Source organism: Dioscorea cayenensis, chromosome 5 (genome assembly GCF_009730915.1).
Source record: "Dioscorea cayenensis subsp. rotundata cultivar TDr96_F1 chromosome 5, TDr96_F1_v2_PseudoChromosome.rev07_lg8_w22 25.fasta, whole genome shotgun sequence".
Lineage (NCBI taxonomy): Eukaryota > Viridiplantae > Streptophyta > Magnoliopsida > Dioscoreales > Dioscoreaceae > Dioscorea > Dioscorea cayenensis.
In genome coordinates this window covers 31,333,477-31,353,078 of record NC_052475.1, presented here as the reverse complement: position 1 = coordinate 31,353,078, position 19,602 = coordinate 31,333,477, and the positions used below count along the sequence as shown (strand labels likewise).

The window sequence follows — 19,602 nt, the reverse complement described above, 5'->3', positions numbered from 1 at the left end:
AAATTACCTTCTTCCATGATTTTAATCTTGATGAGAAATCTTCACTTTTCTCATAATTTTTAATTTACAAGATTGAGATCAATTAATTATTTTATTTCAATAGAGACTAGAGAGGGTTGTTGAGATGTCACAATACAAATAAGATTCTCGTGAAATGTATATATATACACACATATATATATATCCAATCTCATGCACATATTTGGCAGATGACAATTTAATATTAAAAGCTTAAAACAATATAAATAAAATAAAAACAAAATTTCTTGCTTAAATTTTTTTTATTATTCCTTAAAATGTGGAAAACTTATTCTTGATGAAAATGGACAGAATAAATTATTGTATATTTCACAAAATGCATGTGAAGACAAGAGTTCATTAATACTATTCACATATTATATATTAGTATCAAATATTATTTATCAGTATTGATTGTTTGTTTTTATAACGATATTTTCTCTCTTCTATTGTTGTATGACAGAGGATTTATCCCCAAAAAGTTGTTAACTAAACAAAGCTAGTAGCCTTCAAAGGAGCTTATAGCATTTGTAAATTTTTAACCAAATCTCTAGTAATAAGTCTCATGCAATTGTTTCTTATGAAATATTTTGATGCAAGATTTATTTGGTGTAAAGGTATAAGGATTGTTTAGTGTTGTTGAATTAAATTTTTTTTTAATATTTGTAACTGTAGGGCTTGACCAAGATTAAGATTATGAAGAGTAATTAAAAGTTCTTTTAGCTGCATAAAATATCTGGTTTTTTTTTCCCAGAAAAACTGAGATTAAAAATTAGAAAAAACAATCTGAAACAAGTGTGAAATAAAAGCATTGCTTCTGAATTCTGACCGTCATTTAAATACTAAAAATCTCAATTGAGAACAGCTATTTTTGAGAAACAAGAACCATCACATTGAAGACATAAATGAGCTACTAGTATTATATCTAGTATATTACCTTCAAATGCAACACTCATATACACAATTAGATACATAGAACATCGTCATTAGTCCGAAAAACCGATATACTAAACCAACTCAAAAGCTTATTACCCACATACATCCATATATATATATATAGATTACATCAAACTTCTTCAAATGGCAACCGAAACTAGAGTTCAAAATGCAAAACCTGAAATTTCAAAGTCTATATTAAGTCTTCAGAGACTAGGAATAAAGAAGAAAATGTCACCAAGTCGATCATTGGTTGGCGAATTCCCGCCAAATACAAGCAGGCCGTCCTTTCCATCCATAGTCCCTGCAGAGAATGCACACCAACCCCGTGGCCCCGGGTGCTCACCGGCATCAGCTTCCTCCTTGAGTCTCTCCCAAACATGTGTATCAGAATCCAGTGCATATACTTCTTGAGCAAACTTCCCGGCACCTAGATGGCCAAGGTCACTTGGGTCTACTTCTCCGCCGTAAATATATATATACTTGCCAATGCATGCCGTGGAGAAGACGCTGCGAGGAGATGGCTTGTCCCCGGAGGTCTCCACAAGGGTCCAATTCTCTGTCACTGGATCAAAGTAATGTACATCATCGAGCTCCACACCGGAGAAGCCATACACAACCCATATCTTGCCTCCACAGGCAGCCAACCCAGGGCCACCCCGGGGATGACAAGTTTCACCTGGTAAAGGAAACATGATCCAATTGTGAGCAATGGTATCGAATGCCCAAAGGTCTTTTAGGCGGCCAGCATTGCCACAACCACCGAAGATATAAATACAACTATCATCAGCTGTTATGGAGTGGTAGCTCCTGTGTGGAGGACCGGTATCACCAGATGAGAGCAATGACCACTTGTTAGTTATAGTGTCAAAAGAGTAGAGCTCATTGAGCTCTTTGTGTTCTTGATCTCGGCCACCAAAGACAAAGATGGTACTCCCAATTGAAGCCATTGTGACACCGACACGGGGAGGAGGAACATCACCTGTAACATCTAGAATAGCCCAAGTTCGCTGCTCAAGATCGAACACATGCATATAATTGTCCACGGGCACACGGGGCGTGAATTCACCACCAAAGACATAGGCCTTTTGGCCAACAAGTGAAACGGCATGGGAGCTCCTTGCTCCAGGTCCTGTTCCTTTTTGTTCTAGCTGAATGCCGACAAAGATTAGTTTTAAGTGAATGCTTCCAACTAACACTAATCTCCTTTTTGGGCAAGAGATGTTAAAGTAATTCAGTAAAACAAATAAGCAACATCTGAACAATCTAATATAAAGCAAGAAATTGATGAATTTGATAAGTTTAAGCAAATGTTCAGATTTATCACTAACTGAGAGCTGTCTGTTAAATCACAGTTAGTGTATTTGGATGTTTTTAACACAGAACAACAAAGTAACTTGAAAAAAAAAAAAAACTTTACAGGAAAGTCACTGACTCTAGTGCAAATTGTTTGAATTCAAGAAGTAAGTACATATAAATTAACTAGCAATCGCAATCCATATAAAGAAGGGACTAATGCCACTTAATTTCTCTGAAAAATCTACATACATTTAAGTGATACAACTAGAACATATCTATATGGATAGATAGTCTAGTATATTCAAACAACATACCACAATAAAAAATTCACAATGTAGGAATTCATGGTAACTATCTTGTTATAAAGCTTGGAGAGAGTGTACTAAATAGCCAAAAGTTATTACTTAAAAAGAGTACAGGGTCACCATCATTCATGTTTATTATTAGAGTTCAAAATGCATTCTTACCAAATACAAAGACTGATGTCCTCTTGAAAAAGGATGAAGCAAAAGTTGATTTATCATCAATATGAAATCACCAAACTCATTCAAATGGCTACAAATTCATTCATCAAAGAAACATAATAATAAATGTGTATATCTCATAAATGTGTATATCCAATGTGTATGCAATTTTTAATTCATCCTAATCTCATAAAAACTATATCTTCCATTGTCACAATACAATCTAAACTTCATTTTTTTTTTTTAAAAAAAAAAATGATTCTTGAATATTCATATTTCTAGATTATTTCACAAAAAAAACTCTGTTCCCAATAAACTCACTTCACATCTTTTGCTCTTTCATCATGGACTAATTTTAATTTGATCAAATTCAACCCCAAAATTCACAACCAGAAAAAAGTGAGCTTTGATCAGTGTTCATATGCTTTCCAAGCTCACTAATCAAACATAAAAAAACACATTCCAAGCAAAAAAATCTACAAAAACAAAAAAAAGAAGAAAAACATGGGACCAGAGACCAGATGAAAGGAACAAAAGATTCTTAACAGAAACAAGTTGAAATTTTGGAAAAGAAGAAGAAGAGTGTGAGGATAAGAGCAAACCTTAATCCATTTTCCAGCCATTCTCTCTCAGACCTTCGTCTTCTCCGCTCCGTAAAGTTGTTCTAGCTTTATACTTATTTATATTAATAATAATTGGTGGAAAAAATGGCCTTTTTCTAATAATATTTATTTATTTATTTATTTTATTGAATTTGGGAAAAAAATATTTCCCCAAAAAGACCTAGCTTCGAAATTGGGTTATTAATCAATTGGATGGGCTCATTGTTATATTTAAAAAATAAGCAGCATGAGAATGGCCATCGTCATGCCATTGATGAGAGAAATTTGAAAATATATTTTGACTAATAAAAATAAACAGTTATTTTCTGTTGAAAAAAACCAAACAGTGGAACTGTAATTTAAGTAAACAGGGAGGGTTAATCCGTCATTTTAGAAAGGATAATAAAAACACAAAATATGATATCATGAGCTTGTGGTTTGTCATCATCTACCACTGATTTAATTATAATAATGTTTATTGTGGTGACATTGATTGGGAGATTGTGAAAGATAATAATTAATAATAGTTACCGAATCATCTTTATTATTATTTTTTAATTTTTGTCATTAGGCTTTAATGGGGCAGTTGCAGACGTGATGTATAACTGATGTAGTGTAGGTTTTATCTGAAGAATTTTTTTTTTAAAATCTCTTAAAATTGTTTGTTATGAATTTGAAGAGAAATATGTAAATTTTATATCTAACACTTTTGTATACAATGATTTAAAGGAATTAAAAGAAATGGACAAAAAAAATTAGATTCTTTTAGATGAATATTTGAAGTAAATAATTAAGCATATTTTCAAATAAATGTGGCATATTTTCCAAATGTAAATGAGTTGTAACCTTGACATGCAGATTATAACCAATGTAAAGTTTTTTTTTTTATTATTATTATTAAATAACAAAACTCAGTCTGAAATAAGATGAAAATTACATCTCTCACACAAACTTATCTGAAATTATAAATATATATAATTTCAAAGAACAATAAGAATACACCAGCGTCTGTTTGTTTGTTTCTGAGTTGCTGCTGCTGCTGCTGCTGCTGCTGCTGCTGCTAATGATAAATTTAGCACAAAGGATGAAACATGAATAAGGAAAAATAGGAAAACATTAATTGTTCTTTGCAGCATCAATCATCAAATTTTGATGACTAGTCACAGGCCCCTGGAGTTTAGATATAAAAAGCTCAGCTCCTCAGAAAATGCGGATGATATACTCAGGGGTGTAAATCCAGAGTAATTCCTGTCCGCTTTAGCCAATCCAAGATCAAGAATGTACTTCAACAGTTCATGTTTTTTGACAAAAGGCTGTGCTGCAAATTCTTCGACCGGCATCCACTGCATAAGATAATGGTGTTTTTTTTTTTCAGAAACTGAAGTTATAAATCCCGCAATAACATTATATAACCTCTGAATTTCTCAAGAATTTCTAAACTGAATTGAGTTGGTTGGTACCGCAGCAGCCTCGATTTCTGACTCTTGCTTATGAATTTCTGAGGAAAGAGGTAGCAGCATGCATACAAAGAATAAATCTGACTTCCCGAAAAATGCCCCGTGATTTTGCCTGAAAAATGCAGTCAAACAAACTCATGTGAAGAGAGTACTACAAAACAAAATGATCTATTTAGTTATCACAATTATGAAGTCAGAAATTGAAGAGGAATACAACATTGCAATAACAATTTCACATGAGTTGTTTTGACATTTGTGCAACATAAAGGAAGTGAATGCTTGAACTAAGTTCCGAAGTAACAATGACAAGGCGTAAGAGTGAAGTGCAGCTTATCTTATTATCACTAATGTTGCATACATCATGAAAAAGTACAAAGAATTATCATGCTGCACTGTGTAGTAAACATTAGAAATCTTGTTACACCATAGAATGCCTAAAGATGTGCATGATAAATCCATCATACTATGATATATGATTAGTCACTCGAGATGCGCACTCATGAGCCACCTGAAAAGCTTCAAAATCCAGAATGTGCGTTGGGTGATGGACAACTACAGTTCTCTTTAAGAACATAATACGTGGGTCGGGTGATGGATTTGAAGCGGTTAGTCCTCTGAAAGTCAAACACAAAACAGCGGGAAGGAGATGGAGGATAGGGGACCTATCCCTCAGGGGAGTCGGATCGGCTTCCAAGCACAGTTTTCTTTAAGAACATAATATGCGGGATGGTGATTAATAAGTACAGTTCTCTTTAAGAACATAACTTCAATTAAAAAAGTTTTCTAACTAGTGAGAACACACAACATTTTAGTATTTATTGCATCTTTAAAGACATGAAATATCTGAATGTTTCTGATGAACAGATTAATAGCAATTGTGATAAGTGATAACTATTAAGTAAATAGATAACATAGGCTTCATAATCCTATCCATTCAGAGACAGTTGGCTACCAATTGGAATGGGAAGTGTGTCGATAAACTTTATGGAATTCACAGCTTTCATATTTGCTCGTTTCACCAGAACAAGTCACAATGACTGAATAATTTTGAGGCTTGCTTTGACATAAGTTTGAGATGCATAGCCAACAGTGATAAAGGAAGCAAAAAATGAATTAAGAGCCTAAGACAAACACAGGCACCTCTGCTGACAAATAACATTGAACACATGAAAAAAAAAAGGAAAAGATGAATTTAAGAACTTAATACCTGAATGCAAGCACCTCCAGAAAATCAGTTTCAATCTGTGATATAGCAAAACCAATATTGGTATTAAAAACTATGCACAAACAGTCACAGTGCACGACAAAGAGCTAAAAGAAAAACATGGTAACTGGTAAAGATCAGCGATTGAGGTATCCAGTTAAATTAAGTGCATACTCCTGTTTCTTCTTTGACTTCTCTAATAGCTCCAGCAAAGATATCTTCACCCTGCACAGAGGGCGAGACAAAGTAGCCTTTCAGTTGTTATAATGAAAGAAACGAAGAGAAAAGCTTAAAGCACTATAACTAATACTTGCTCAAGCACCCCTGTAGGAAACTTCCATATGCCTGACCCCCGGAGAATTCCACATTTTTCCTGGACTACGAGCACCTACCAAAATTAAATTTGCAGCTGTGACTGAAAGTCTGAGCATTTTTAATTTAAACATAAACAAAAGTATATATGCTCATCTAATAACCCTTAACAGATTGATAAACTATGACATGATGCTCGTCAAAGAATACGATATGGAGTACCATTTAAGCTAAGTTCTCAATAGAGATGATGCAAAATCTGGCCACAGATGAACAAATTTTTTTTTTTTAATTTAAGTTTGTCATTATAAAAGTGCTCGTGGAAGAAGTTTAACAGAAAGAAATAGCTTTTTTCATGAATGCGAGATTCTGAAAAATGGTTAAATTAGAATTGCTTTTCAAATGAATTGGTAGAAAAATTAATCAACTAGTCAATAGACTATCATTTTATAACCTATTTTTGTGATTTCCAATCAAAATCCTCTTCAGAATAGGAGTATTTTATAGGTGGAGGAAACCTGAGTTGCATTTTATTTTTTTTTAATTGCCAACTATTGCAAAGTTTTATCATAAGAATGTTGCATGATAATACCTCTCGCTTCTCATTCATCACAAAAGCACCAATACAAACCCGGTGTGTGGCATTAATAGGTAAAGTATTCTCGCTGACAGGGATCCAATATACAAGCATCAAATAAGTTGGTTCTGCATGATGGTAGCAAAACCCTTCCTGTTTCAGATTTAAGACATTCATGTCAAAGTCTGCATGAAATATGAAAAAAAGGAATATAAAAAGCAAACTTATTCAAGTAATAGATACCCTGTTTGAACATCATCTGGACATGTTTATAAGGGCAGTGCAAGCTTGACAATTGGAAATGAAAATCATTTGACATAGCAATGGTCAAGCTTCAATGATTTCTTCAAGTTGGGGAACCCAATAACTACTACACTCTTGGCTACATTTGAATCACCTCACTCAAGCATTCTATGGAATGAACTGTCAGACCATCTTAAATAATTTCAGCCAGACCATAGTTTACAACATATATATCTCTCATTTTTCTTATATTTCCATTCACTTTCTAAAATTTCTCATATTCAACATATTCATTACAAGGCCATGTTGTTCTTCTGTACATAAATATTCTGAACCACAAAGAAAACTAAGTCTAACAACAGTCACATAGATATATGAAGAAAAGGAAAATTATGTGTGACTTTAACTATCAGAAAATGGAATGTATGATTATACTTAATAGCAACCCATCTGTTTACCGAATTTAGTAGACTGAATACATGAGAAACTATATTCATCTATTAGGAATGACAATAGAGAAAATTTGCCTGAACAGCTGGTTGAACAAGATGGGAAAGTTCAATGGGCAACTTTATCCAAACACCTCTTATCCCCTGCATTAGAATCAAAGAGTTAAAGTAGAGCAGATGAAACAAAACTGGTAACATCAAAGAGTTAAAGGTAGCGCAGAAAAAGAAGAAGAAGAACTTCATTGCAGAGTGTATCACATAAAAGTGAAAATATATAAATGAGATGAGTGTAATTTGCCACTGAGATGCTATTCATCAATCAATGTTGAAATATTTTATTCAATCTGCAATTTATATTTCTGTTATAACACCACAAAGGGATGAGCAATTTAATGTCAGATGTTAAGAAAAATTCCAAGCACTCATTAAAACTAATTTCAAAATTCCTAAAAATACAAATATGCAAGCCATAGTTTAACTAAATTAATTAGATTAACAATCAAAAGACAACTTCATTATAAAACATAACATGCTATTAGCAATTGAATCATATGGTGTTATCCTTTGTGTTTGTGTGTTAATTTATTTTTATTTTTTATTTTTGGGAGAATTTGTTTGGTGAACACAATTGAAACAAAGAAGTGGTCATTTCATGACCAAGGGAATCACCTGTTGCCTCCAATGTGATAAAGAAGCTCTCAACGAAGAAACAAAAGTTTTACAATCCATTGGCCCTTTAAGTTCAACAATGACTCCTCCATGGATATCATCGACAGCATCAAGAAGCCCAACTTCTTCTCTTTCATCATTTGACATTGGTAAAACAACTGATGATGAATTTGCTGAGTTTGACATTGATGATATTTTTCCCAAACACCTATGACTTTTATGGAACTAGACAGGATTAATAAGTGAAAAATTAAGTTAATTTGCATTCCATAGTCACATATAAATGACAGCTTACAAAATTATGCTACCAATTAAGTGCCTACAAATGCAATTCCCAAAACACAAAAAACCAGAAACAAGTCAGAGCGCAACACAAACATGCTCAATGTTGACTAAAGAACAGTAAATGATGATCAGTAAAAGCGGGCTCCACCTTCCGAAATCCGGATATAATAGTACTCACAAGAAATGTTTTCATTAAAGCACTTGACTTTCCAGTTTAAAATTGAAAAGTAAAAGATTGAGAAAAATCTAAATAAATAAGCTAAATAAACACACAAACTAACTCGTAATGAACCTCAACACTGGATTATCATTAGCAGAGAATTCATTAAACAATCACAAGTTAAAAGTTGCATTCAAATTCACAAAGACTGATAACAAGATGGACAAAAAGAAAGGAAAAATAAAAAAAATAAGAAATCAAACCGGAGTTTCAAGTATAAACTTTAATGCGAAATCATTTGATCCATCCAAACCCTAGATCAAAATAAAAAAAGAAAAAGAACTTTAAAAAAAAAAATCACAAAAGAAGCCAAATCCAACGGAAGAAAGAAGAGAAACGGAATTGAGGTACCAACAGGTGATGATCGGAGGTGGCTCCGATTCACTGGACGGAGAAGGGCGTTGCCGGAACTGGAGAAGAGAACCAGAGCTCGAGACCTGAGCATAAATCCCACAACCAACGAAGCCGAAAACAGCACCGCCCCAAGGCCTGCTTTTGTAGGAGTGGACTTACAAAGGATTTAAAAACAAAAACAAAAACAAAAACAAAAACCGCATATATATATATATATATATTGATTATATAATAATAATAAGTGGAAATTGCCAAAAACACCTGAAAGCTATGCGATATCGCTAAAAAAACACCCTCTAGTTTTAGACCCTCAAAAACCCCTTCCTTTTCAATACAAATGATTTTTTTAAACCCCCAAACATCTAATAGTGATTGATAGAGTTAATTTTGAATTTTTTTGGACGAAATCGTCCTCATGGGAAGTTATGGCAAGTGTGACAGGGTTTGACTATAATGCCTCTAGGACAATGAGTTTCTATTTGAAAACGAAGCTTTCTATTTAAAAATACGAGCGATGAGGCTCTGCTTTAAAAACGAGCTTTCTGCTTTAAAAAAATGAGTTTTCTATTTAAAAAAATGAGTTTTTTTGTTTAAAAAAATTGAGTTTTCTGCTTAAGAAATGAGTTTTCTGCTTTAAGAAAAGAGGTTTCGCTTTAAAAAATGAGGTCTCTATTTAAGAAATGAGTTTTTCGCTTTAAAAAAATGAGGGTTTTGTTTAAAAAAATGAGTTCTGTTTAAGAAATGAGTTTTTTTGTGGTGTATTTATCACCCCAAAATCTCTTTATTACGATTGGATCGGGCCAGATGAGACAAAAGCATGCGACTCACAATCATGGTCACGTTGCATGAAAAATGGGATTTCATGTTCAGAGAAAAAGGTGCAACCTTTCGATGCCTTCGCCGACGACGAGGGAGCATGCGGTCTTCCCCGAGGTCAACGACGAAGAAGATGAAAGAGATAAGGTCGACGACGTGGGAAGACGATGAAGACGAAGACGAAGACGGCGAGATCGAACCCTCATCGGCCGCCTCCCTCGCTCCTCGCCACCAACTTAGGCACCATGGATCCAAACCCCGGAATGATCCCTAACCCTAACCCTATTGCTATCCATGTTACGGTCTCCGCAGTCGAGAATGGTTCCGCTCAAGTTCGACTCGCTCTTATCCGACGCCGCCACCGAAGACCTCACCACTCCGACCGCCGAGGAACGTCGCCCAACCCGGATCGCCAACGCCGATAAAGATTTTCTCCTTTAAGACCCCACACGAGCGAGGCCACCTTCGAGATCGCTCGCCCGGATCCGGAGCTCAAGACTCAGCTGCTCGCACGAGATCGACGACGATGAGATACTCAATGTCCCCTACTCAATGAGGTCTCTGCTTTAAAAAAAATAAGCTCTCTGCTTTAAGAAATGAGTTCTCTGCTTAAGAAATGAGTTCTCTGCTTTATACGCTTCTTTGTCTTTGTTTAACTATCGATGTTTCGCTTTAATATATTGCGCTTTACGCTTTAAAAAAAGTGCTTAAATACCGTTGTTTCTATTTAAATACGTACGAGTGCAACCTTTTGATGCCTTCGCTCGACGACGAGGGAGCATCGCGGTCTTCCCCGAGGTCGACGACGAAGAAGATGAAAGAGATGAGGTCGACGACAGGGAAGACGATGAAGATGAAGACGAAGACGGCGAGATCGAACCCCTCACTCGGCACCGCTTCCTCCCTCCGCTCCCGCCACCGACTTAGGCACCACTGGATCCAAACCCCGAACGATCCCTAACCCTAACCTTATTGCTATCCATGTTGCGGTCTCGCAATCGAGAATGGTTCCGCTCAAGTTCGACCCTGTCTTATCCGACGTCGCCACCGAAGACCTCACCACTCCGACCGCCGAGGAACGCCGCCAATCGGATCGCCAACGCCCTAATAAAGATGTCTCCTTTAAGACCCCACACGCAGCACGCCACCTTCGAGATCGCTCGCCCGGATCCGGAGCTCGCGACTCAGCCGCTCACGCGAGATCGACGACGATGAGATACTCAATGTCCCCTACTCAATGAGGTTTCGCTTTAAAAAAATGAGGGTCTTTGTTTAAAAAAATAAGCTCTCTGCTTAAGAAATGAGTTCTCGCTTTATACGCTTGTTTGTCTTTGTTTAACTATCGATGTTTCGCTTAATATATTGCGCTTTACGCTTTAAAAAAAGTGCTTAAATATCGTTGTTTCTATTTAAATATGTACGAGTGGCCAAGATTAATTGGTTTTTATATCCAGGATTAATTTATCATGTAAATATTTGTTTTTCTGTTTAAATATTAATGTTTTTGTTTAAAAAATGAGTTTTATGTTTAAAAAAATGATGTTTCTGTTTAAGAAATGAGTTTTCTGTTTAAGAAATGAGGTTTCTGTTTAAGAAATGAACTCTCTGTTTAAGAAATGAATTCTTTGTTTAAAAAATGAGTACATGCAAAAAGGAATGCAAAAAAGAATGAAAAAAATGTATGCAAAAAGGTTTAAGGGCAATGATGGAATTTCATAATGCAGGGGGTAAAAAGGAAGTGAAACAATAAAGGAAGGGTTGTCTGAGGTATGCAAAACTCACAGGGGCTGTTTGGGAAGTTTTGAAATTATCGAGGGGTAAACAGTAATTTTCCCTTTTTAATAATAATAATAATAATACATGGACGAGCTTGCCCACACGTGAAAATAGAGTTTAAATTAATTCGTATGTTTTTTTAAAATAAAAATAAAAATAAGAATATTTTAAATGATACTAAATTAGTTTTAATGATTATTATAGTTTCGTTAATGATAATATTACCAATATTGTTTACCTGGTTTTATGCAATTTTTTTTTTGTTATTTATATTAAAAATTACATCAATTATAATATCACAATTGCCAAAAAAAAATTTTATTTTGTATGTGCACATTATTTTTTATCTGTATTCAATGGATGGAAAGTTACACATAACCAAATGCTATTTAAAATCAATTTTTAATTCATTTTGTTCATATAAATCAATTTTATAAATTCGTTTCATTCAATTGATATTAATAGAAAAAAAATACATAATTTCTTCATTATAATCAACTATATACCTAATATTTGAAAAGTCAGTGGATATATCATATAACACATAAAATATTAAATGTTAACAAATATTGTTTTTTCAATGATAAATGAAATGAAAATAACATAAAATGATATATAATAACATTTGAAAAGTTAATGGACGACGAATGATTTGGCTATTTTTGAAGAGTGCAAGTAAAAACCTCTAATAATTCCACAGCCAAAATAAATTAAAATATTTAAAAAATTTATAATAACAAAACAGCGGCGCAGTTGGTATTGCTTGCTATGACCTTTTGAAAATGCATTAATTTATTTTTATAAAAAAAGCGTTAATTTATACATTATTTGGTCTGCAATAATTTGTGAAGTTATGGTTATTTATCACTCAATTATATGTCTATGATCCATGGTAGACAAAAAATTAACAAAAATGTTCGTTTACTCCATGGAGAACCAGGTGCTTAATTTTTAAAATCTATTGATTTAATCAAGTAGAGGAACTCTTGGTTCATTCACTAAAATTCGGATAAATTTTTTGGCAAAATACCAAATTATGATCATTTTTTACCATGGGATTCAAACTTCAATTTGAATCAAAATAGTTACCCAACTTCAATTTTTTTTTATCGGGTAATTAGCCGAGAGATCCTAACATATTTTTTTATAATATAGATGCCAAAAATTTTCTATGTTGATATGCATGACACACTGTCTGCTCAATTGGTAATTTCATCTACAGAAAATTTCTAACATCATATCATCATCAAAAAAATCATTCAGTGAAATAAAATTAAAATTAGGTATTTTGATTTAAATTGAAATTTGGACTTTAAAATACCATAAATTAGTGCTCTAAAAAAAATTAACCCACTAGAATTCAAAAACACAAATTATTGATTAAAAAAAAAGTGTTTGAATTTTATAAACAAATAAAATAAGTAAATAAATAAAACACGTGTTTCAGAACTCAACGAGTAGGCTTACAAAAAGACAAATGTTTTTTTCTTAAAAGTAACGAAACACTAAAGATTAGATCTCTAGACCTTTGACTTTTAACCAATAATTAATATAATTTTTTGCCCACTGCAAGATACATCAGTAATTATTGTTCACACATAATATAACGATATAAATGATGTATTTTAAATAAATAAGTAAATGAAAAACACATGTTTCAACAGTCAAAAAGTAGCTTTGAAAATGAAATAGTTTTGATGTTCTCGTGAGACACAATTGGTTTTGCGGCCGATTTTGGCTGCATTCTTATTCAGTCAAAGAATTTGGCTGGTCAAACTGAAAAATAAATTGTTTAAAATAAACAAAAAATTACAACCACTAATGTATTTAAATTTATATATAATCCAAAATACATCAAATACAAACACCACCTAAGTTTATCCACACATACAAATGATATAGTTTTGGTGTCCTTGTGCTTATATTATATGCACAAATATTAAATTTTTAAGACCTACATATGCAAATATACACTTCAACTGGGGTATATGTGCAATTTTTTTCCAAAATTAAAAACAAAAACAAATACAAAACAAAGGTTTTAGTACAAAATACAGACTACAGTGATTTTCTATCAAACAGAGAGAATTCACTGTCACATTCATACATATAAACATGGGATCTTTACTACTCATTTTTGACGTGAATTAATTCATTCATGCATGCACAAAATCCTACCGACTTAAAAAATCATGAGCATGGCTCCTAATTTTCTTGTTCTTGTTGATACCAAGTATAAGAATCCACATGAAGAACAAGCAATTGACAAAAAATAATGCTTACCTCCATTCAAAACTCACTTGTTTCGGCAGTTGGGTTAGCTCCAAATTTTCGCCATTTACAAACATCATAAGACTGCACCAAGATGATAACTCACACACTTTGTGAATGCAGTTAATACCATGATTTAGAAAAGAGTATCGTTTCATCGGTACACCTTAAGAGGAACTCCTTCATGTTTGGTGACCAAGCATCATGTTTGCTTCAATCCTCTCACTGCATTTGCGATAAGCCAAAAGGATCAGCTCAAGATGAAAAGAGACGAGATGATTGTTATTGACTTTATCGCATAACAGTTTCCATGATTTCATTTTCTGATTTGAAGGCTGCTATTTTGCTGCCACTCTGTTGGTCTGTGTCGACATCTGCTGTAGTGTATAATTGACTGCCGGGAAGCGGAAAGGATGAATTAGTAATTGAAATCAACCCTTCAATAGGAACCTCTGAAGAAAGACTGGGGGCTAGAGATGAAAGTCGCTTTAGTTGTGATCGCTGGCAGACAATCCGACCCTTGTTCCATCCAGAGAAATTGAATGACGGTGATACGTTATCTTTTAGAAAGGAAAACACAGCCTTTGCAACAGGAAGATTTCTGGTTGCTAAACTTTTCTCCATTTCTCCACGTCTAATAAACACACAAAAAATCATCGTTAGAATACACCGAATGGAGAGTTAATCAATATGGTAAAAAGTTACAATCGAGGAATATCAATTTACTGGACTTGAAAAAGTAAAAGAACTGAATGGTATAGAATAACAGAACGTGCACCAATAGTTAATAAAAAATGTTAGAGATAGAAGGAAGGACCAATAATACTCAAACCTATGCTTACTAAATCAAATAACTAGAAAGTTAAGAATTAGTATTTGAACTGAATCTTATCTGCAGTCTTAAAAGTGAAAAAGAAAATACGGGTTATAGAAAAGGGGAGGCTGCGACAACTCACACTACAACAACAGTAGCCAAATTAGGAAGATCATCCCCTCTTCTGACTCTTTCGTAAATGTCATTCAACCATATAGATATCGCTGTGAGAGCTCCACCAACCGACATTCTGGATGACAAATCAAATGAAAGCTCAGCAAGTTTATTTTACAATAAAAGTACTAGTGTAAGTAGAAAGGAAACTAAGAAGTTTGGCTTACCGGTGCACATCTACAGACCAGACAAGTTTGCTTTCTCGATATAGCTCTGGAAAGAGAGCATGGCTTGTTGCTTCCCGAAGCACGCGAGCAGCTCGAGCCCGTTGTCCCAACCACCATAGTGTTTCCAAAATTGCATTATAAAATCTCATGCCAAAGCCACAGCCTTCAGAGTTAAATCTGTCAAAGATGTACTCCACCATTTGCCAATTTGACTCATCATCATAATCACCCTTAATCATGGAAGCAATTACTTGATGAGGGTTGGAAGTCCTGTTGGTCCTCATTTCTTCAAGTAGTTGGTATACCTCCTCCCATCTGAAAGTTGAGAGCACACTCATGAGGGGCAATATTCAAAATATTACAAAAAAAGAAAAGGCTGATCCAAGGTTATGCATGGTTCCTTGAGTCAAGAACAATTCTTAATACAGTGGTCTTAATCATTCTTCAAACTGTGATACCTGGAGCTGGGCTTTTGATCTTATTGACTTTTCAATCTTAGTATAAATTTTTATGAAGGATTTCAAATGTGCATCTGTGCACATCAGACCACTGCCAAGCCAAGAAAATCCTAATGTGGCATCAATGCTTTGAGTGATGTGTGAGGCCATAGCCTAGGCCTGGGACTTGTTAACTTTTATTGTGGGCAGTCCTAACTTCAATACAAAAGTTGTTTCATCTAATGCAGAATCCTTTTTTATTAAAAATAGAATGCAAAATTTATTCCAAACTCAATTTCAGATACATACATTATATGCTATCATTATTACCTTTGAGCATCAGAAAAAATCACCTAACAGAAAGCTGACACTGATTAGCAGCCATCAGAAGTATTTGCCCTCTCCACTCCAAAGGCAATTTAAAACTCCACTAGTAGTTTGTATTCTATAGATACAATCACCTACGAAAATCATAGCTCACAACAATGCAAAGTAATTTCAAAATCATTACTGATATGAAGCAACATTGCAAGTTGTCACTATGAGCATGTAAATTTATTCTTATCAAGTCTAATGATTCTTCAATCAAATATAGCTCCAGGTTGATCCTTATTTCATGCATCTCTTTTCTCTATTAAAAGTTGAATTATTTTTTCTTCAATCGCCTAATTGGCAATTTTGTCAAATTTGATATCCGTGTAGGATTTATTGAAGGCAACATTGCCTTCTTATGCAAATCAAAGAACGTTTAACATTGATTCACTAAATAAAAACTCCACCGGTTCTAAAAAGACTGATAGTAGAGCCTAAACTGAGTCAAAACATCAATATCTTCTTGCATACCAGATAACTAATAAACTAAAATTCCATCTAATAAGAATGAGCATAAAAACAAAAGAAGATTTGCATTATCACCTGTCATTCTTAGCATACGCTGACAGCATCCAGCAATAAGCCATGATGCTGGGCATGATTCCCAAGGACTGGATCGCTTGAAACTGCTCTTTACTCTCATCTACAAGCCCTGCGGAACAATAGACATTGAGGACTGCCTCAAGAGTCCGTTCATTTGGATTGCACCTTGACTTCTGCATTTCCGCGTATGCCTTAGCAGCATCCTCAAATTGGCCACCCTGGCAGAACGCTTCAATCAAGCCATTAAAAGAGTCCTCATTCCTCCAAATCCCAGCATTATTCATCCTCGTCAAAATTGCCTCGGCCTCCTTGAACAGCCCTCCTCTGGCATATGTGTGTAGAAGGGAACTGTATGTCTCAATTGTCGGCAAGCTCCCAATCTCATGCATTGTATTGAATGCAACAAAAGCTTCCTACATTCAAGAACCATTTACAGCAATACATTCAAATTATTAAACAACTACGAGCTTGAAAAATTTCTAATGAACTACCTGACCTCATAAAGAGCAGCTTGACCATAAGCTTCAACAACACCGGTATATGCCTTGGAGCTGGGAACCATTCCTCTGCTGTTCATATGTGAAAGTATGCCTTTAGCATCTTCATGGAGGCCACCCTTCCCACAGGCAAATATAAGCCCCTCATAGGTCTCCATGTTAGGCTCCACATTCTCCTCCACCATATCATGAAACAATGTGACCACTTCCTTAAAGTATCCTCCCTCTCCAAACACCTGTATGAGTATATTATAGGTAGACGCATCGGGTGCTGTATTCCCAACCTTCATCTCCAAGAACAGCTCCCTCACATCCTCATACTGCCCATTCCTCCCATAAAGCTTCAGCAAGATACTATAAGTAGCAGCATTAGGTGTACAACCCGCCCCTTGCATTTGCCGAAGCACATTGACTGCATCCTTGGCAGCACCAGCCCGCGCATAAGCCTCCATAAGCACATTGTATGCCGAGGCATCAGGAAGATGGCCACTTTCTTCCATTTCCCCAAGCAGCTCAGCAACCCTCCCAAGCTGACCAAGCTTCGCAAATGTTTCTACTAAATAACTATAAGTAGTGTAATCAGGAAAGATACCAGCTTCAAGCATTGTCCGAAAAACCATCTCAGCTTGGTCAGCAAGGCCACGACTTCCAGCGGCAGCGAGAAGAGTGTTATGAGTTACAATATCCGGTTGTGCGCCATCATGCCGCATCTCAGCAAATAGTCCGAGCAGCGCATCCCAGGGAACACCACCGCGCGCGCAAGCATTGATCACAGTGTTGTAAGTGAGCGTGGACGGCGGAATGCGTTCAGCCTTCATATTGGACAACAACTCAAGAGCGCGTTCATGGAAGCCACTCCGGCCATAAGCATTGATAATAGCGGTATAAGAGAGAGCGGAACGTGGTACACCATGAGCAGGCATTTCGTCAAACACCTCATTGGCTTTCTCAAGGAGGGACTCACGGCCAAGAACACCAATGAGAATGGCATGGATGTGTTCATTGGGGCGGCACCAGGACTGGCGCTGCATGTACTTGAAGAGGCGGAGGGAGCGTTGCCAGTCGCCACGGCGGGCGAATTCCTTGAAGACAACGGCGAAGTCAGAGAGGGAGAGACGATTGCGGAAGGATTCAAGGCAGCGAGCGATGCTACCGCGAGGGGGAAGGCTACTGAGCTTGTTGATTAAGGTTTCGACATCGTAGCTATACTTTCCTTTCTCTAAAGTGATGGTTGGAGTGCCGAGGACGAGTTCTTTGGTTTTGCCTCTTGAGGAAGCGGTTGCGTAGCGGCTTTTAGGGGACGGAGCTGTGGTGAGGTTGCAGAGGAAACGGGGATGGAGATGGAGATGGATATGGAGGAGAGGATTAGGGTTTAGGAAGGGTTTAAGGAGAGAAGGAGAAGGAGAAGGAGAAGGAGAAGGGAGAGAGAGAAGAGAAGGGGGCATGGTGAGAAGGATGTGGTGGCGAGGATGAAGGATTGATTTGGATTGGATGAATATTGAATATGATTTTGGAGAAAAAAAATTTATTTATTTATTTTATATAACTTTTTGAAAAAAAGTGAGTAAATTTTTTTAAAAAAATGAGTTAATCTTTTTATATATTTTTTTATTTATATATAAGCAAAAGTAAAAAAGTTACTCTGATAAGAAAAATTGATTAATAAGTGCTTAAACAATAAATTAAAAATAAAATATAAGTTTCAAAAGACAATTATTATGGGATTATCAACTCCCCCAACATATACAAGTGGAGTTTTTAATGCTCTTCATCTTGTAACAAGTAATTGTAATTATAGTTTTTTTTTATGAATATAAAAAAATTAATGAAGTTAAAATTTTAAATATAAATAAATTATGTGTCAGAATTAGAAATAAATTTAAAACACATGTGTTCATATTAGTATGAGCTTAAGTTTAAACCCATATTTTTAATTGAACACATATTTAAAAAAAAAAATTGGATATCAATAAACTAAAAAATGAATTTAAGATTATGTTTCATGGCAACTATAAAAGACCTCTGATCCATTCATCTTCAAATCCATAATGCACAGAACCGAAAAAAAGGAAAATAGGATTTGAATAAAAAATTTCAACCATTTAAATTACTTTTTTTTAAAAAAAAAGAAAATGTCATAGAATTTAGAAAAGCTTCATTGGTCATATATGATATATATATAATATAATATAATATATATGGAGAGTCTATAGTAGGTTAGGAAAAGAAGCCATGACATGACCACACTTGCCCTAATTGATATTTGGATTGGTTTTACATATATGTTTTTTCCAAATCTCTTATTATTGTTTTCCTATGTTGTCCTTGAAGTTTAGTCCCACATCGGAAAATTTGGAAAGGTTTCATAAGTTTTTATATGGTGTCAAACTACTGACAACCGTCCCTTCGGGGACATCCGATAAAATTGGAACGATACAGAGAAGATTAGCATGGCCCCTGCGCAAGGATGACACGCACAAATCGAGAAATGGTCCAAATTTTTTTTTTCATTAAATTTCTCTACTTGTCAGTGTAAATTTTTATTTTTTTTATTTGACCCTCAAATTCTGTAAAAGCCCAGTCAAGGTTGTTTTTGCATAACGGCAGTGTCCTATATAAGCCAAAATAACCATATCAGAAAGAGGG

General features: G+C 35.0%; 3 protein-coding genes and 1 non-coding gene across 9 annotated transcripts; 1 reads left to right on the top strand and 3 right to left on the bottom strand.

Annotated features, from left to right (window-relative positions):
• Positions 1-929: 929 nt before the first annotated feature.
• Positions 930-3,404, bottom strand: LOC120262490 (nitrile-specifier protein 5). The gene is made up of 2 exons (XM_039270622.1): positions 3,320-3,404; positions 930-2,105 (listed from the first exon to the last, which is right to left on the bottom strand). The coding sequence occupies exons 1-2, from the start codon at positions 3,338-3,340 to the stop codon at positions 1,161-1,163; spliced, it is 966 nt and encodes a 321-aa protein (XP_039126556.1). The 5' UTR covers positions 3,341-3,404; the 3' UTR covers positions 930-1,160.
• A 791-nt stretch (positions 3,405-4,195) lies between these two features.
• Positions 4,196-9,253, bottom strand: LOC120261651 (nudix hydrolase 2-like). Of its 6 annotated transcripts, none has more exons than XM_039269621.1 (9): positions 9,087-9,253; positions 8,231-8,388; positions 7,640-7,705; positions 6,885-7,022; positions 6,291-6,368; positions 6,155-6,205; positions 5,984-6,018; positions 4,780-4,888; positions 4,196-4,662 (listed from the first exon to the last, which is right to left on the bottom strand). In XM_039269621.1, the coding sequence occupies exons 1-9, from the start codon at positions 9,178-9,180 to the stop codon at positions 4,480-4,482; spliced, it is 912 nt and encodes a 303-aa protein (XP_039125555.1). In that variant the 5' UTR covers positions 9,181-9,253; the 3' UTR covers positions 4,196-4,479. The 6 variants fall into 6 exon arrangements, with proteins under 6 accessions (XP_039125555.1, XP_039125553.1, XP_039125557.1 ...); XM_039269619.1 differs by having other exon boundaries at positions 8,231-8,455; positions 9,091-9,252; XM_039269623.1 differs by having other exon boundaries at positions 8,231-8,444; positions 9,091-9,236.
• Positions 9,254-13,503: 4,250 nt separating this feature from the next.
• On the bottom strand, positions 13,504-18,468 carry LOC120261470 (pentatricopeptide repeat-containing protein At1g74850, chloroplastic). Its single transcript, XM_039269381.1, has 5 exons — positions 16,956-18,468; positions 16,460-16,872; positions 15,108-15,422; positions 14,909-15,016; positions 13,504-14,586 (listed from the first exon to the last, which is right to left on the bottom strand). Exons 1-5 carry the CDS (start codon positions 18,399-18,401, stop codon positions 14,244-14,246), a joined length of 2,625 nt encoding a protein of 874 aa, XP_039125315.1. The 5' UTR covers positions 18,402-18,468; the 3' UTR covers positions 13,504-14,243.
• Positions 18,469-19,356: 888 nt separating this feature from the next.
• Positions 19,357-19,459, top strand: LOC120262644. The gene has a single exon (XR_005536905.1). It is a non-coding gene; the product is annotated as a U6 spliceosomal RNA (small nuclear RNA).
• The last annotated feature ends 143 nt before the right edge of the window (positions 19,460-19,602 follow it).

Excerpts from the sequence above, each read along its gene's own strand:
- LOC120261651 (XM_039269619.1), bottom strand. The coding sequence starts at position 9,180 with ATGCTCAGGTCTCGAGCTCTGGTTCTCTTCTCCAGTTCCGGCAACGCC. Across the intron at positions 6,369-6,884 it reads TGATGAATGAGAAGCGAGAG|GTGCTCGTAGTCCAGGAAAA; the intron begins GTATTATCATGC and ends TAATTTTGGTAG. Across the intron at positions 4,663-4,779 it reads CAGAAATCGAGGCTGCTGCG|TGGATGCCGGTCGAAGAATT; the intron begins GTACCAACCAAC and ends TATCTTATGCAG.
- LOC120262490 (XM_039270622.1), bottom strand. The coding sequence starts at position 3,340 with ATGGCTGGAAAATGGATTAAG. Across the intron at positions 2,106-3,319 it reads TGGCTGGAAAATGGATTAAG|CTAGAACAAAAAGGAACAGG; the intron begins GTTTGCTCTTAT and ends GTCGGCATTCAG.
- LOC120261470 (XM_039269381.1), bottom strand. The coding sequence starts at position 18,401 with ATGCCCCCTTCTCTTCTCTCTCTCCCTTCTCCTTCTCCTTCTCCTTCT. Across the intron at positions 15,423-16,459 it reads GCGTATGCTAAGAATGACAG|ATGGGAGGAGGTATACCAAC; the intron begins GTGATAATGCAA and ends CTCAACTTTCAG. Across the intron at positions 15,017-15,107 it reads TGGTCTGTAGATGTGCACCG|AATGTCGGTTGGTGGAGCTC; the intron begins GTAAGCCAAACT and ends TTTGTCATCCAG.